The sequence below is a fragment of the Lasiosphaeria miniovina genome (genome assembly GCF_030549165.1).
Source record: "Lasiosphaeria miniovina strain SMH2392-1A chromosome Unknown B0T26scaffold_2, whole genome shotgun sequence".
Taxonomy (NCBI): domain Eukaryota; kingdom Fungi; phylum Ascomycota; class Sordariomycetes; order Sordariales; family Lasiosphaeriaceae; genus Lasiosphaeria; species Lasiosphaeria miniovina.
The window spans coordinates 1,853,159-1,868,601 of NW_026848221.1; the positions used below are offsets into that span (position 1 = coordinate 1,853,159).

At 53.6% G+C, this 15,443-nt stretch overlaps 4 protein-coding genes across 4 annotated transcripts; 3 read left to right on the forward strand and 1 right to left on the reverse strand.

Moving 5' to 3' along the window:
• Nucleotides 1-106: 106 nt before the first annotated feature.
• B0T26DRAFT_738006 (ubiquitin-like protein) lies at nt 107-831 on the forward strand (the record flags this gene model as incomplete). Its single annotated transcript, XM_060443534.1, has 3 exons — nt 107-180; nt 398-562; nt 714-831. The coding sequence occupies 3 exons, from the start codon at nt 107-109 to the stop codon at nt 829-831; spliced, it is 357 nt and encodes a 118-aa protein (XP_060300113.1).
• Nucleotides 832-3,026: 2,195 nt separating this feature from the next.
• B0T26DRAFT_765011 (uncharacterized protein) lies at nt 3,027-5,128 on the reverse strand (the record flags this gene model as incomplete). Its single annotated transcript, XM_060446455.1, has 5 exons — nt 3,027-3,846; nt 3,930-4,103; nt 4,169-4,222; nt 4,275-4,415; nt 4,520-5,128. Coding segments are annotated over 5 exons (1,497 nt in total), but the record flags the coding sequence as incomplete, so codon positions are not given.
• Nucleotides 5,129-12,370: 7,242 nt separating this feature from the next.
• On the forward strand, nt 12,371-12,821 carry B0T26DRAFT_125387 (uncharacterized protein). Its single transcript, XM_060433345.1, has one exon. The coding sequence runs from the start codon at nt 12,476-12,478 to the stop codon at nt 12,725-12,727; it is 252 nt and encodes an 83-aa protein (XP_060300115.1). The 5' UTR covers nt 12,371-12,475; the 3' UTR covers nt 12,728-12,821.
• A 1,074-nt stretch (nt 12,822-13,895) lies between these two features.
• Nucleotides 13,896-14,471, forward strand: B0T26DRAFT_125355 (uncharacterized protein). Its single transcript, XM_060433344.1, has one exon. The coding sequence runs from the start codon at nt 14,049-14,051 to the stop codon at nt 14,358-14,360; it is 312 nt and encodes a 103-aa protein (XP_060300116.1). The 5' UTR covers nt 13,896-14,048; the 3' UTR covers nt 14,361-14,471.
• Nucleotides 14,472-15,443: the final 972 nt, after the last annotated feature.

Here is a 15,443-nt window from a genome sequence, read left to right on the forward strand (position 1 = left end):
ACTACGTACCTTGGAAGACTTCACTCCCTCATTACGGTATTAGTGCCCAACCGTCTTTCGGGACCACGTCGGGACAAGATCGTGACCACGTCGTGACCACATGAACATGTCTGCCGCCGCAACACAAGCCCCCCCGGCCGTGCCAGCCGTGCAAACCATCCCAATCACGGTGGATTTCTCGTAAGTTCTCCCTGTCCCCCACGTCGGTCACTGTTTTTTTGTCACGCGCCTTGATTCTTGCTCCTTCAGCCTCCCGTCGTCTCGTTGAGATGAAGTCCCGAGAGAGAGAAAAGGGGAGGCGTGCCTGTATCTCAGTGGGGGGCTGTCACGGCTCTGTTGTCCCCAGTATACATGGACTATATCCGGGCTTGGACTCACGCAGTGTCTGTCTGGACAGAGGCGGACTCGAGATGCTCTTCTCCAACCGGCGCCACCACTCGCTGGACGTGCCTGCTGCCGACGACGAGGGCAAGAAGTCAAACATTGGCTTCCTCGTCCGCCACCTCTGCAGCACGGCCTTGAAAGATCCGCGGACCGACCTTTTTGTGCTCGATCACCACATGTATGTCTCCTCTCTCTCCCTCTCTCTCTGAGCTGGCCCCCCTCTCTCATCTTGGCTCCGAGATCCACGTCTCTCCACTCCATGCACGTCCCATGATGCCTCGCAGGCTGCGCTTGGTCATGCTGATCCGTTCTGGCTCCGTCTCCTCCAGTCGTCCCGGCATCCTTGTCCTCATCAACGACGCCGACTGGGAGCTCGAAGGCGAGGAGGCCTATGAGCTCCAGCCCGGCGACAACATCTTGTTTGTTTCCACCCTTCACGGTGGCTAGTCGGTCTCGTGTCCCTCGGCCCATCTGTTCATCTGTCAAGGCAGACAGACCGGGAGACGGCAAGAGATTGGTAACCATGTCTCTCAACCCCGGGCCCGCCTGCCCCGGCTGTGTTTCTCTTTAACTATTTGTGGAAAACACACAGACCGTTGCGGCAAAGCGGCTAGCGGCTAGAACTTTGTCTCACGACGGTGGATACTCTTCGCGAATGAGACAAGTGACCCGCTTCTTTCTTCCTTTTTAAAAATCTCTTCCTCTTCTTCCTCCTCCTTCCTTTTGCGTGTTATTGATCTCGAACTCTCTCCCCTTGCCCCACCAATCCGCTCCGGCGATGTCAGGCAAACAGAGACAAAAACACACAAAATCGCGCACAGGCGCGTATGGAGACACGAACACCTCCCCCGTGCCTTATGCTGGGCGGAATAGACAAACATGACTATGACAGTGGCAGAAAGGCACTCGTCCTGTTGTGGCATGCTGCCTCGCCCACAATGCCGCCGCCATTGCATTTCCTCCCACTCTGGGCAAGAAACAAGAGCGTGTGCCAGCTGCACCAGAAAGTCGGAGAGCAAGTGCCCCCCCAGCAGCAGCAGCGTCTCGTCCATCCCATTTGACGTGCAGGGACAGTCGGAAGGTGGAATTGGGCGGAGCGGTAACAATCAAAGCCAAGACTCTCGAGGCCGGGAGAAACAAGAAACAAGCAGAGGGAGAGAAACAAGAGGTGGTATCGTTACCGCATGTATGTGAAGTGAATGCAAAGAACCGGAGACATTGGGCCACGGCTACCTCCCTATTCCTGCTGCAAAAATTCTCTACATTCATGAATATATATACCTATAATATATATACTTAGGAGAGCGTTAGATTGCTCCATCTCTTTATTACTATCTTTAACTTTGTCCGTCTCTATCTCCTTCTCTCCTCTCTTTGTTTCACAGTGGGAAGGTCCTGGGCTATCCGCCCAAGTCTGTCCCCGGTGTCACACGTACCTCGATAGCTTAGGTATGTAAGTAGGTAGATAGGTATGTCTCTCATCCGCCGCGGCCGTATCATGTCATGTCATGTTATGTTTGTGTGCGTGCGCATATCGTCGCGTAGACTGCTGGAACCTATGTTTGGAACTTCTCCGTCCGTTGGTCCGATTGACTCAATCGGACTTCCCATTAATTCATCAATCATTCTACTGCCTGCGGGATTGCCTGCGGAACGAGACGAGTGATCAAAGCCATTAGTTTCCTGTATTGGGAGGAGTGAGGAGCGTTGGGTGGGTGGGACAACGTGCGTGCCCAAGATTGGGCAAGGCCCCTTGTGATGTTTCTCGGACGTCTCCCGCACCATTCTCTGCCGTGTGTTGATTACTAACATGCAGGTCCTCGGTAAGTCGAACAAGGACACATTCAAAATTTAATCCTTCCAAGAGGGAAAGAAAAATGAGAAGAAAAATCATTACGATGGTAACTCTCATCTTAATATTGCGTTAGTGGGTAATAGTTGCCATTCAAGACAGCTAGCTACCTAGCTACTATTGCTACCCAATTCCTTCTCTGTCGAAGGATAGTGCCGTGCCCTTCCGTTTCCATGCCCATTCCGTTTCATCCACTGCTGTACTGTTTACCAGACTTGTGTGTGTTCCCATTCTGTGTCTCCTCTCGCAACCTTTGCCCTTCGTGGCCGGGACCATGAGTGGAGTGTGTTGACCCCTGCTCGTGCCTTCTTGGTGAATTGGGTATCGGGGGATGCAGTGTACAGTGTACTAATCATCCAACCCAGCCCTCCGTTCCCTGATCTGATCTACTCTCTCTAGCAAAATGTAGTCTTTCCATGTGTGCGTGTAAGGTTTCCCAACAACTTCTTTCTTCGATCCAAGAAAAAGGGAAAAAACACAACGCTCTCCAAGGACTAATATCCCGAACATGGATGCGATCAGGTTTCAGACAGCCTTCACAATGAAACAGCCAACCCAACTCCTTTTGGTGTCTTCTCTGCTTCTCCGCCGAACAACAAACGCCCGGGTGGAGGAGACAAGCGAAGCAGATTGCAGCCGAAAAAGAAGTAAAAACCTCGCGAAAGGAAATAGAGACAATAAAAGATGAAAAACTAAACAGTCCTCCCAGCGTTAGGGAAAGAAAACGCTACAAAATTTTTGGTATCAATAGGCACAGCGGCCGGCTAGGCGCACATGTAGTTAAAAAGCCGAAGATATTGACCCGGAGACAATGGACACAAAAACAGACTCATCGAAACGACAAAATAAGAGGGGAAACAGAAACCAAGATAATTAAAACAAAACGAAAACAATGAATACTTTCAGACAACCTGCCCAGGTTGTATCGCGGACAGTAATAGCAGAACAGCCGCCGTTTTGGCTATCAAACCCTAGAGGGCTTTACTTCATCATATCTTGCCGTAAGATTCGTGAAATAAACAAAGTCATTAGTCTGCCGAGCCGAGAGAGGTGGCAGGATGTGGATAGAAGATGCGAACAAAGGTATTTTTTTAGTAGATTCGGTCCCCGAATGCCAGTTCCCGCCCATGATCTTCGTCGTAGACGGGTCCGTGGGTGGATGGGCCATGGCCGCTGCTAGACACGCTGGCATTCTCGGCATCGATCATCTCGTAGCCGTTCTGTGCCTCGCGGGCACTGGGATTGAGCAGCAGATTTGGCCGGCTCATGCTGTAAGCGGCAGGGTGGCTTAGGCCCTGAAATGGGAGCGATTGGTGAACTGAGTGCGGCGTATGAAGGACATTCGGTAAACTGTGGCAGGAGGACAAGAGCGGAGTCTGGGAATGGGAGGGGTAGCCAGGGGTCGGAGGGACAGGCGAGAGCTGTGCAACAGGTTCGACTTTACGATGCTTTCCACGACCCTTGATTCCCTTGTTGCTGTTTTTGTACAAGTTGGCAAAGTACTCCCACAAGTCCCTGTCGGCCTGGGAGACTGTGTCGTAGTCTGTCAAGGCAGCAAACTTGTTGGTGAGAGCCGTGACAGTGTTGATATGGAACTTGTTTTGGTGCGACTAGAAACAATAGATAAGCTCTAAGTACACATTCCTAGGTAAGGGGCATAAAATTCTATGCTGACACGAGAGGCAAAACGTACCTTGAGATTCCCAAGTTGGGTGAAGGCCTTGTTACAATTGTCTAGACGGCAGACATATGGCTTTGTCTTGTCATGGGTTTTCATGTGCGCTCGAACGTTTCCGCGCTGCGCAAAGCGTTTCCCACACATTTCACAAGAGTACGGCCTAGCCCCTGTGTGACGACGTTCATGTGTCTAGAAGATGTTAGACTCTGCCGGCTTGCGGATTTTGACGTCAACGTCCTAGTAGAGTTATTTACCTTGAGATTACCGAGCTGAGAGAACCTCTCCCCACAATTTGGCACCTCGCAAGTCTGCCTTTGTCAGTTCCATAGCGAAAAGGGGAGGCCTTGTTGGTAATCTTACATAGGGCCTCTCTCCAGTATGGGCTCGAATGTGGATATCCAAATGAGTTTTTTGGTAGAAGCTCTTGCCACACCCAGGAATGTTGCAGTGAAATCGTTTTTGGTTCGACTTCTCATCAAACGCTTGGATTTGCGGCAGCCTCTGCCGTTGGGGCAGCAGCCTGTGGTACGGAGATGTGGGCGTTCGTACCTAAAAGGGTCAGAAAAATATAACGTAGAGGCCGCGAAGGCCAGTAATCATCTTACCTGCTCGACACTAGGCTGTGCTTCGTTCACGCCTGCTTCAGTCTCGCCTTTGGATTGGATCGTCTTCATGAGCGCATCCAGGGGAGTGTTGAAGATGATCTGGCTACTGGGAGTGGTAGAAACGTCTTCCACGGACCGGACAAGCGACGGAGGATTCGATGTTGTCGAATTTGCCGCGGACATCTGGCTCTCGCTCTTGATGGACGGGCTCAGGCTGCCCTCAACAGAGGACCGATCCTCACGCGAATAACGCGGCTCTCGGCCTGTGCTGAGTTTCGACGACATGATGCGCAGTTGCGGTCGCTCCGGATAATGGTGATGCTTGAAGGGCGAGCCCAAGGCAGAAGACGAGCTGTACGACGTGTATCCCCCGTATGGACCGTGGGTCTGATACTGGGGTGCAGGGACGCTGGCCATGGTAGCAGCAGTGAAAGAGGGGCTCGTGAAGAAGTGCGGAGCCAGGCCCGGCCGTTGTACAGGCGGCGAGGTCACGGGCCGCGAGTCGTACGGCATCATGCTGGCGTCCAACACGACATAGTCGCCGCCGCTTGGCTGGGGCCAGCGAGTCCAGCCCGCGGGTGCTGGAGGATGGGCTGTGAGAGCCAGCTTGGCGGCAAGGGGCTTGCTCGAAAGAGCAAGACGCTGGTTCGGAGGAGGTGCGTGTTCCCGTCGACTGGGAACTGAGGAGGCAGGCAAACAGCGGCCAGCTGCCCAGGCCCTGTCGAGCCGCGAGTGTCGTACAGCGTGCGGATCGCGAGGCCGCGGGTGCGAGGCGAAGGAGACGGGGTTGGCCCAGTGCCACTTTGAATAGTGTAGGCGGGCCGAGTTAGGAAATTATGGCAAGACCATGGACTATGCGAACCGGCGGATGACGAGGAAAGATAGAACACCAAAAACAAGAATAAGAAGAAGAACACGACAAAGAGTACGACAATGAGAACGGTATAAAGCAAAACCCCGCCAGAACACAACAAGGAAAGGTGAGCCCTGTCAGTCGAGCCGAACCAGCTTGGTTATTATCTCGTAGTAGTAGTAGTAGTAGTAGGAGTCGTAGTCGTAGTTATTAGTAGGTAGGTAGCGTGTTTGTATTTGTCGAGGTGTAGTCTGGCGTCGTCCAGGCCACGGACGGACGGTTCATGAAACGGGCGGGACGGGGCGGACTTAGGTTGTCATCCAAGGACGGGACCTAGGGGCGAGAGGGCCCGGGACGGGATATATCAATGCTTCATGGCAGTGACAGCCAGGGTGGATATGGACAGGGCAGGGCCAGGGTGGATTGGTGGGAGACTGGGAGCCGGGGTATGCATCTCAGAGGCCAATCGATTGGGATAGCATGGCTGGTTGGAGATCTTGTTCAAATGGAGGCGTCGGCATGGATTCCTGACGCTAGTAGCTCAAGTTGCCCTCCTCCACGACCTGGCGTTTGGGTTTGTGGCAGCCCAGAGCAGAGACGGGCCTGGGGACTCGTCTTGGGAACCTGGGGTGCTGGGGGAGTGGAGGTCAGCCAGGGCAGGGCCGGACAGGGTGGGTAGGGCAGGGCGACAGCAGCAGGGCAAGAGTAACCTGCAAGACGAGCATGAGACAGATCAATGTAAGGTATCCGTATGTTGGGTACCATACATGCAGTACCGGGTAGACTGCACAAGTGACAAGGTACCCAAGGTATATATATACCTCGGGTAGGAAAGGTCGGGTACTGGGACCAACGCTTTCCAAACAACATCACCTTTATAGTACATTCCACGTTACGGGATTACCTACATCAACGCAGCCTACTAGTACGAATACCTCCATGCTCAGCCAAGTGAGCCTGGTGGCTGCATCCACCCCAGAAAAGCAGGTGATGGACGAAGTCCTACCGGGTCTGGTCCCGTCGCTATCAGACCCCCACCATTGCTCGCTGCGGTCCTCGCGGAGCGCTGCGAGATGGCCGGGGTCCTCTGTTAGCAGGACTTTAGGAGGGGACCATGGGGGTGTTTTTTGGGCCAGGTCGACTTGGCATGGACTAGTATCCGTACGGATGCACTTCTTCGCCCCAAGCTGGGTGAGGCGGACCTATCCCATCCCTGCAATGACCCATTGGAAGGGCCCTGGCCCCGTCGAGTGGCATGCCGGATGAGACATTTTGACAGAGAGCGGGACTGCCCACAGATGATGTTCTAGCGAGCCTCCATCATTACGTTGTATGAGAACGGATGACCGCAAGGTCCAGGACCATATTGACCAGAATTTGGATCGTCCCACCGCCGACCGGACACCTTACATTTCGACCGCGGTAGCTCACGTTCTCAAGGTAGTATTAACGTACGAATACCTTACTTATCCTGGATGAAATATCGCAGGGAGCATTGGCCGTCATGGCACTTCAGTCAAAGGGCGGGAACGATGGGCGGTGACCTGACCAAGTAGACAGACGGAATGGCACATGGAGGCAGGCACCATGACGACGACCTACAAGAGGAAAGGGCATCCAGGACTAGGGGGCGGAAAGAGGCAAGAGAGACGGCGGACGGGATGCCGGAAGGGGCGGGCAACTTGATAGCTAAAGACTCGCATCAAAACGTGTCTGCCTAGCTGAAATAAATGTAAAAGGAAAGAGCCCAGGCCTCAACTAGCCGACACGAGCGGCTCTGCTCTCGCCGCCGCCACAACATCCGTCCAACTTCAAGAACGGAGATCGAATCATGAATCTGGCTTGCCTGGACGTCTTGTTGCAAACATAACACCACTACTACCATACTGATACTGTCGTCCCCCTCATCTCTCGCTTCAACTAACTCCTGGCCTCTGGCAGGGCACGAGTGAGTGTCCTGTCAGCTCCTATCCATGCTGTTTGTCCCCTTGCCGAGCCGTCAAGGAAAAGCCGGGAAGGCGTACTTCACGATGGAGTTGAAAGTGGTGTGGCAGCAGGCACGGCACACTGACAAGGGTCACTAGTGCCGGGGCCTGGATGGCGCTAACCCGTTCGGGACAGACAGCAAGACTGGAAGGGGGGCTTGCAAGCGGTCACCAAGCAGCCGGGTGTGTTGGGGGTGAGGCACCAAGGGCTCCAGCTCCAAGCTAAAGCAAGGGTACCTTGTCGTTGGGTCCTTCCTCATTATTTTGGCTCCCAGCGCGGCAATCACTTAGCGTCACCCCTCCTTCCATCCTCATCAACGGTCCCAGGTCTGCTTCTTGCAATGCAGGCAGGCCCTCGGGCAGTCCTTCTGAGCAGCGGGCGGATTACCCGGTAATGATGGCTCTTGACCACACTGCAGTTCTCTATTTGAAAGCCGCCTGATACTCGTCTCGAGTCATCGGTGCACCATCGTCTACACTAATACCGTCCTCGCCATTACTCCATACCTTTAGTTATTGCAGAGTCTCGGAAGGTTTCAGACAAAAAGGATAGCCTCCTTTGCGGAGAGAGGACGAGGCGAGATGGGCAGAAAACAAACACCCGTCTCGTCCACACATTCCATTATCCGTACTCCGTACGCATCCATCATTACCTAATTCACGGGCCCTCAATCGCGACTGGTTTTCCCTGCAAACGAAGGGCAAAGACCCTTGTTTCGAGCTGTTCCGCCCCACCCATCACGACATTCTAATGCTCAGGCGACGGCAAGGGCTTCTTTGACGGTGCCTGGAACGCCTATCGATGATTAGATCCCGCACGACGGATTTCTCTCGCGGCCGTCAAGTCCCGATGCCATGGTCACAGGTATGCATTATGGCGGCACTGCACTTGCCATGGGCGCTGTCGTCCGGACAAGCTCCTGTGCCTCACCTTGAAGGACGGTTCTCTCTCGCCTTCAGCACGAGTTCTTTGGTAGCGTGGCGTGGGCAATGCCCCGGGTATCACCGCGCCCCGACCGTCGGATCGGCCAGTCCCACCTTGTTTGCTTCGTAGCTGCCGAGTATGACTGCTCCGGACGTAGTTAGACCTTAACAGGCTTCGTAAGGGGATGCGGCAGCAGCTGAGCAGACAACCTTGATGCCCGCGGGACAACTACGCAAACACGGCCAGAGAGCCCTTTCACCATCCGCGCTATCTCTCCCTCATGCCCAATCCCATCAGAGGACGCCAGAATCGCGTTGACGTCAAACTAGGATCAGGAACCGAGCACTCGGTGTTTGAGGCCTGCGCTTATTCGCAATCTTCCTTAGCTTTGATTTTCCAGTGGCCCATGAGGCTAGAAAGCTTCACGCACAGGGAGCTCTCGAAGCTTGCAAGTTGCCATAACCATTGATCTCAGAACCATCTGTGTCCCACTAAAACAGACAAAAAATTCCCGATGTCCATGGCAGACAGGGTACGCCAGCGCCAGAGATTGGCCCCGACGATCTAAGTGTCCTGCAACAAGGATCAAGGATCTTGAACTTGATCAATCAACAGCCAAAGGTTCTGAACTCGACGAGGACTGGAAGTTGAGCCTGAGGTCATCACAAATTCCAATAATATATCACGAGAAAGGAGATTCTCAACATGTTCACACACTGCCAACGGACAGCAGTCATCGGTTTCCGTGGCCGAGAGCTAAAATGGTACATCGCCCCAAAACCTCAATGCACGAAACGAAAGTACCGGCTGCAGGTCCCGTCCCCGCTGCTGCGGTGTACATTCGGCTGATGGGCCTTGTGTTGTAAAGGTACTCCATACGAAGGCCGCAATGCAATGGAGAATTGAGCTAGCAAGCACGCACGTCTTCAGCAAGCAATCTGGCCATTCGGAAGTGTCGCGGTGTTCACCATCCTTCCTGAAGCGAGGGGATGAGCAGAGCTCTGCGGCGCCCAAGGGTTCTGGCTCATGACTCGCCCGCCAAACTTCTCCCAGCCTTCGTGTGACTCGCCTCGTGACCAGCACAGTCGCCGTCTTGAGGAAGCACCGTACAGTGCCCTCGCTAGGAGGCACCACAGCACAGTAGTAATTACGTGGGTGTTACCCAGCATTACGCATTGCTCGCACTGATTTACTTGACAACGCGGAGTCCGGTTCTCTTATCTTAATTTCTTTCTGTGATTAGAACACGACCTTATCATCTCAACAGCATCGTGCTTCTCAGGAGACCTAAAATATCACGATGTCCGCAGACGTTGAGCAGCTTAAAACTTCAAGGTTGTTGTTTGCTGTTTATACACAGTACTAGATGGAGCACATTCACACTGAGTACTGTACTAAGCAAGGGCCTTTGACCCCCAAGGACCGAATCAAGCGTTCACCAAGCCCAAACTCCGCGGCCACTACTGGTAAAGTTCCCGTCCCGATCCCGCCGGCACCCGCCCGAGACTTCCCGTGATCCATCGCGAGTCTCTAGCCTCACAAGCCTCGATAGCGTCATTTGTTTACGGAGCATGTTGCACGGAATATATTCTGCTATTTCTCCGCCGCCAATAAACAATTAGTTCGCTTGTTGGGGTGTGATGTGTCAGTTTTTCTGGAACGAATTCCGGCGACCAACTGGAGTCTAATGTCCCAAGAATCGCCCCAAATATGCGGGCTAGACCTAAATCAACAGATTCAGCAGGGTTTCCGCATAATGGGTCGGGATTGGCCTCACCCTTGTATCCTCCTATATAATTGGCCGTGTTGCAAAGAGGCAAATTGTTATTGCGGTACCTGCCTGCCCCAGGCCAATCCAAGCATTCGCACCTCATCAAAAAGCAACCGCCATCCCGCTTCTGCAAAATGGGGGTTTCCGGATTCAGCTTGGCGTTTCAGCCCACGACCCGTGGCGATGGTTCACCAACGAAGCTGGGGTTCCTGGATTTGACTCAGCCCAGGACCCAACGGCGAGGTAGACAATCGCTTCCATCACAGCCTATCTCGCTTCCCTTCCAATTTAGAGGTCTCCGTACATAGTATGACACGAGGCCGCCGCAAATCGGCTCCGATCGAATGACATCCATGTTACCCAAAGCCTCGGAACATCACGGGAACAAAAGAACCTGCGTGTATCACTATATTTGGGACATGAGCAAATCAAAACAACCTTGGTATCGACGATCCTTGCGGAATCTTTTCCGTACTGCGTTTTGTCTGTACACCGTACCTCTTCTATCCCTCTTCAAGTCTCCCGGATTCTCCTCGGCCGGGCTGAAAGTGTCGAAGAACCCCCTGAGCACGCTCGCGTGGCTAGCAGCACTTGGGGACGAACTAGTTCCGCAACTATTGTTGACCCCGTGGTGTTTGCGCGCCGGAGCGGTTCCGGCTGCCGTTGGTTTGGTTGCTAGACTCTGCAAGTGGCTTCGGGGAACCTCGCGACTGACCGCTAGCGCTTGTCCTGAGGACCATTTTCGATACGGGCGGTGGGCGGAGCGCGGTGTATTCCGTGCCAATACCCCAGACCCGTCGGCCATTCCACAGTCAGCCAATTTCCATTTATGGAATAGCCTGCCTCAACTGACCCTTGTCGGCATATAAACCCCTGCCACTATTGTTCCCAGTGCTTTGGTTGATGGGGCCGATCCCTGGTCAGGCGATTTAATTGGTGCGACTCACCCACCACGAACATGCGCGAGCACGAACACGGGGTAGCATAAGTTTGTGCAGGCGGAGAACCACCAAGTTCCTGCTCCTATTTCCCACAGGGCAGGAGACAGGACAGGACAGGACAGGACAGGACCGCACCACCACCACCGACCCTCTCCCCGCAACGTCATTGGGAGGGGTGAGAACAGGCCTGATTTACTTACCGAGCTCTCTCCGCCAAGCGTCACCACATGCTATGCGCAAATGCTATTCATGCCAGTAACACGGAAGAACTACAGTAGCTTGCCAGCCTTCTGTCACCGCAAGTTTACAGGCTGGCCTCGCAAACATCTAACCCGTTCCTTCACTGTATCTCACTCCTATCGTAAACCATTGTCTGGAATGCTTATGCTCAGTTTTGCGGACAATGACAACTTCACGTGTACGAGCTAGGGCCCAGCAATACTTCCCTGACAACACGAGGCTCGCTACCACTTGCTTGTAGAAGGAACAGAGAGACTAGTGACAGGTATGGTCTCGATAGTGCTCGTCCCCGCTCTTGACCAAATTGAACTAACAAGTGAGCTAACTCCGGTTGCGTGGGGGGGCGAAGGCTTGTCGTTGTCAAACGTTTCAAAGAAACTTTCTTTTCAGTCTTGAGGCGGCAGCACTATCCCACACCCCCAGGGACCTTCTTTCTCCACGAAGATAACAGATCCAGTGACGCACCAAATTTCGTTTTCCTTGACGCCTCTTGTCTCCTCAGTCCTGTCAATCAGTGACGAAACAAATAATGTCGTCCCGATTCTTGACTAACATGTAAGTGAAATTTGCCGTCGCCGGTTTCCGTGTCCACCACCAAGTCGGTTCTTTCTCCCTCACGACAATAACTGATAAGTAGCAAGTGTACGCATGTACATAGTATGTACATACATACATACATACACACATACAGGACATACAGTACATACGCAGATGGGGTCTTTGCCCCGTGACTGCAGCGGTCTAAAATTGTCGAGTTTTAAAGTGTCTCTGCATCAAGACCGTTTAACAGCTTCTCGACATGCAGTGTTGTGCCGGCTTTGGGTTATCATGGCCAAGCTTATGTGCACCGAACCGTCAATTGACTTTACCAGTTATCGGGGGTCTGGGATGCGGCCGTCTCCAGAGCCTCTGCAAGGCCAACGCGGGCTTTCGATTGGTCCCAGCGTACTCTCGGTTACAGCCGCTCTTTTGGGGCGGGCGAAAGATAATAATCCCTGTCGTCCATCGAGTCGGCGCCGGCCTGTTTCGTAACTTGATTTGCTGATGGCGATAATACCGCCCAGCCGAGTAAGTCCAGGCAGAGAAGTGAAGGCGCACGGCAGCGCTCAAAGCCGCCAAATGTACGGCGACGGCGACTGAGACGCCGGCGATGGTGGCGATGTCATGCTGACACGACCATAGAGCGGCGAGGTTCCGACCGAGAAATGACGACGGAGATGAAATGAGGCAAACTAAAGAACATGTCAGATCTCATCTTGTCCCTCACATGTCGTTTCTGGCCATCCTTTTGGTCCAGTGTCGAGGCGAGCATCGTATTGATTGGGCTGGGGGAAAGCGCTGATCAAGTCTGGCAGACGACCATGTCGCTCCGACTCCTTGATACGTGTATCTTGATTCCATCGGATTCGGCTGGCTACAGCACCCTGGGTCTGCAGCCGTCCTCAGGTATTGGCCAGCCTCGAGCCTTCGGATGCCCCAAGTCTCCTTTCTGACTACAGCACGTATCAGGTGCTGGGCGCCAGGCACAGCCGATCTTTGCTGCAATCGATTCCGAAGCAGTGGGTCTTGATGCACGTGTGCCCTCAAGACTCATGTACACACACAAAGACTGGGTGGCACGACCAAACCGCATAAACACTGATGAGTCTCTGATGAGAATATACTAGATACGTCCGAATAGATGCTTGCTGGCCAAGCCATCACCAAGATGCCGCTCCCCAGCTCCCAGGGGGGTCCTGATGGAACTCACACACACATGCACACACACGCACACACACGACGAAACAAGCCCGGATCAAGGATTCGTGGCTCCAGGTCACACAAGCACAGTCGGGCACAAGAAGCCCCCCCCTTCGGATCACTACACTACATACGTAGTGGTGTGTGAGATGGCGGGGTGGGCCAGCAGCTAGGCCTGCGTCAAGCTCCTGAAAGGGTGCGTCCGCCCAGAGGAGGGTTACACCCGGAAAGCTCGCCAATTCAGCGCTTAACGCGCGATGCCAGCAATTCGATGACGACTTTTAAGAGGCTTTTTACACTAGTATTAACCAAACCCGGACAGACACCCGCTGCGATGATTCTCATCCAGCCGTGCCGTGGCAGGAGGGAGGAGGGAGGAGGGAGGAGGGGGAAAGGAAAGCACGAGACAGTCCGATGCTGTAAGTTGCGCCGCGCCCATCATAGGTCAATCGGCCAGTCAGTCGGGAGTCTGCAGGATGCATCGATTCAATATGACTGCCGCATGGGCAAATGACATGGTTTGATCGGAGAATCTGCTGCCAGTAAGTGGTTCTGCGGATTCAAGGACGCACAGCATGTAGGTACAGCGCAGCACCGCACCGCACCGCACAGCACCGCACAGTACACATCACTTCTGCAAGTTGCGAGTCTCGGTCGCAGGTGGGACCAGCCCGTCCGGCCGCCAATGGCCCCAAGATCTTGGTCTGGGTCGTTTACGGCGTCCCGCTCCCGCTTTCTTTGGTTGACTGAGCTCACGGGGCATCTCATCACGACTTGGCATCCGCAATGGACGCCGAGCTTTGCTTTGATCGGCAGGAGCTAGCCCGGTAGGCCGTTGTGACAAGAAAGAGCCAAGCCACGGACTGACACTGAACAGAAAAAGAGAACGGTTGGTAACACGGCGGCATTGACAGTCAAGACACGTCAACTCGAAGAGCCGCGCCTCGAGAAACTCCGATCGTGTTCTACAATGCCCGTATATTGTTGTGTATTCCGGTACGGAGGGGAAGGTGGGGGGGGGCAGCCTAGACGAGGGAGCAGCCGTAATGTTCTATCTACTCCGTATTAGTGTAGATGCGTGTATGGTATGTACTCCGTACCCTCTCATCACTCTCTAGCGTTTCAGGGCAGGTCCTTCCCCAACCTAAGATCTCTCATGGCTCTAGATCACAATTATGTACAGTACAGTACCTACGTTTGCATCTTGGCCACAGCATATTGGGGGTTTCCTTCACATTGCTTCTCTCTGCTTTTTACACTTCGTCCTACCCGTATGTTGGTCGTTTCACAACACGGGGCTCGGGTGGTATACTAGTTAGCATGTCTTTTCTGTGTCCTATTTATGGAAATTCCGAGGTGCTAACAGGACAAAGCCGAGAGCGATAGGCAACGCAAACCACATCAACAACGTTGACCTAGACGTCTCTTGATCTCGACGTAGAGAGGGTCGGTTGCGAAAGGAAAGCTGCCCACCCAGAGCGACAGTCGACCGATCGCTCGTCAGCTAGCTATAAGCCTTCTTTGGGCGGGCAGAAGACCTATCCGTTCTGGCAAACCAGCTGCTCACGTTGATCTGCCAGAGATTGCTTAGTTACGAAGGGACCTGGATGCATCTCGCATCTCCCAGAGCTGCGAGCATCGGTGGGGGAAAGAGGGGAAGCCAGCGATGCAGGAACCGTCACGCCTCTCGAGGACCACTCAACGCTCTCACCGTCTTTCCCCCCCCCCCCATTTTGACTGCCTTTCCCCCTCTTCGCTTCCATCGACATCGTAGCCAGACGCAAGCACCAGACGATATGGACCTGCCGTGTGTGGTGCCTACGGAATGGATGAAGCCTGCAGCTTCCTTCTGCCACTCGCAGATGGGTGTATTGGTAGTGGTCCTCCCGCACCAAGGTATGCATCTATGTATGCATGTACTCTGGATAGGCATTTCATCTCAATATCTCCAAGCAACCACCGGCCCAGAATTTCACTACTACCTTAGCCTACCAGTGCAGCAACACAAGCTATGATGTCCTTTCTTTCTTTCTGATATCATATATAAGATATATGGCGGATTGGGCATGTCACCGTCGCACTACCATCATCGGGAGCGAGCCGACCCGAGCCTGAACGCGGAAAGAGATTTTCAGGGTCCTCGAGCCCCATGCTTCTTTGGCCTCGTCCTTTTTTTTTCCTCCGCTACCTTGCCAACTGTAAGCCCTGCTCGGCTCGTCTCGTCTCGTCTTATTAATGTTATTCATCTCGTTCGTCTGGGGTTTTGTTGCTCTTTTCTGGCGCTAAGCTAGCGGCCGGATAATTACTCCGAGTGATCGACGGCGGGTGGGCGCTTTTCCAATTATTTCGCTGGCGAGACTTGACGAGGCGCCCCCCAATCGAACGTGGTCGGACCGCCGATTGATGAGATGAGATGAGATAAGATACCCGAGCCCAGGGTCCCTCGAGACAGCAACGCGGTTACCTACC

Bases quoted from the DNA above. Each gene is read 5' to 3' on its own strand.
- B0T26DRAFT_125355 (XM_060433344.1), top strand. From the start codon at position 14,049: ATGCGTGTATGGTATGTACTCCGTACCCTCTCATCACTCTCTAGCGTT.
- B0T26DRAFT_125387 (XM_060433345.1), top strand. From the start codon at position 12,476: ATGTCAGATCTCATCTTGTCCCTCACATGTCGTTTCTGGCCATCCTTT.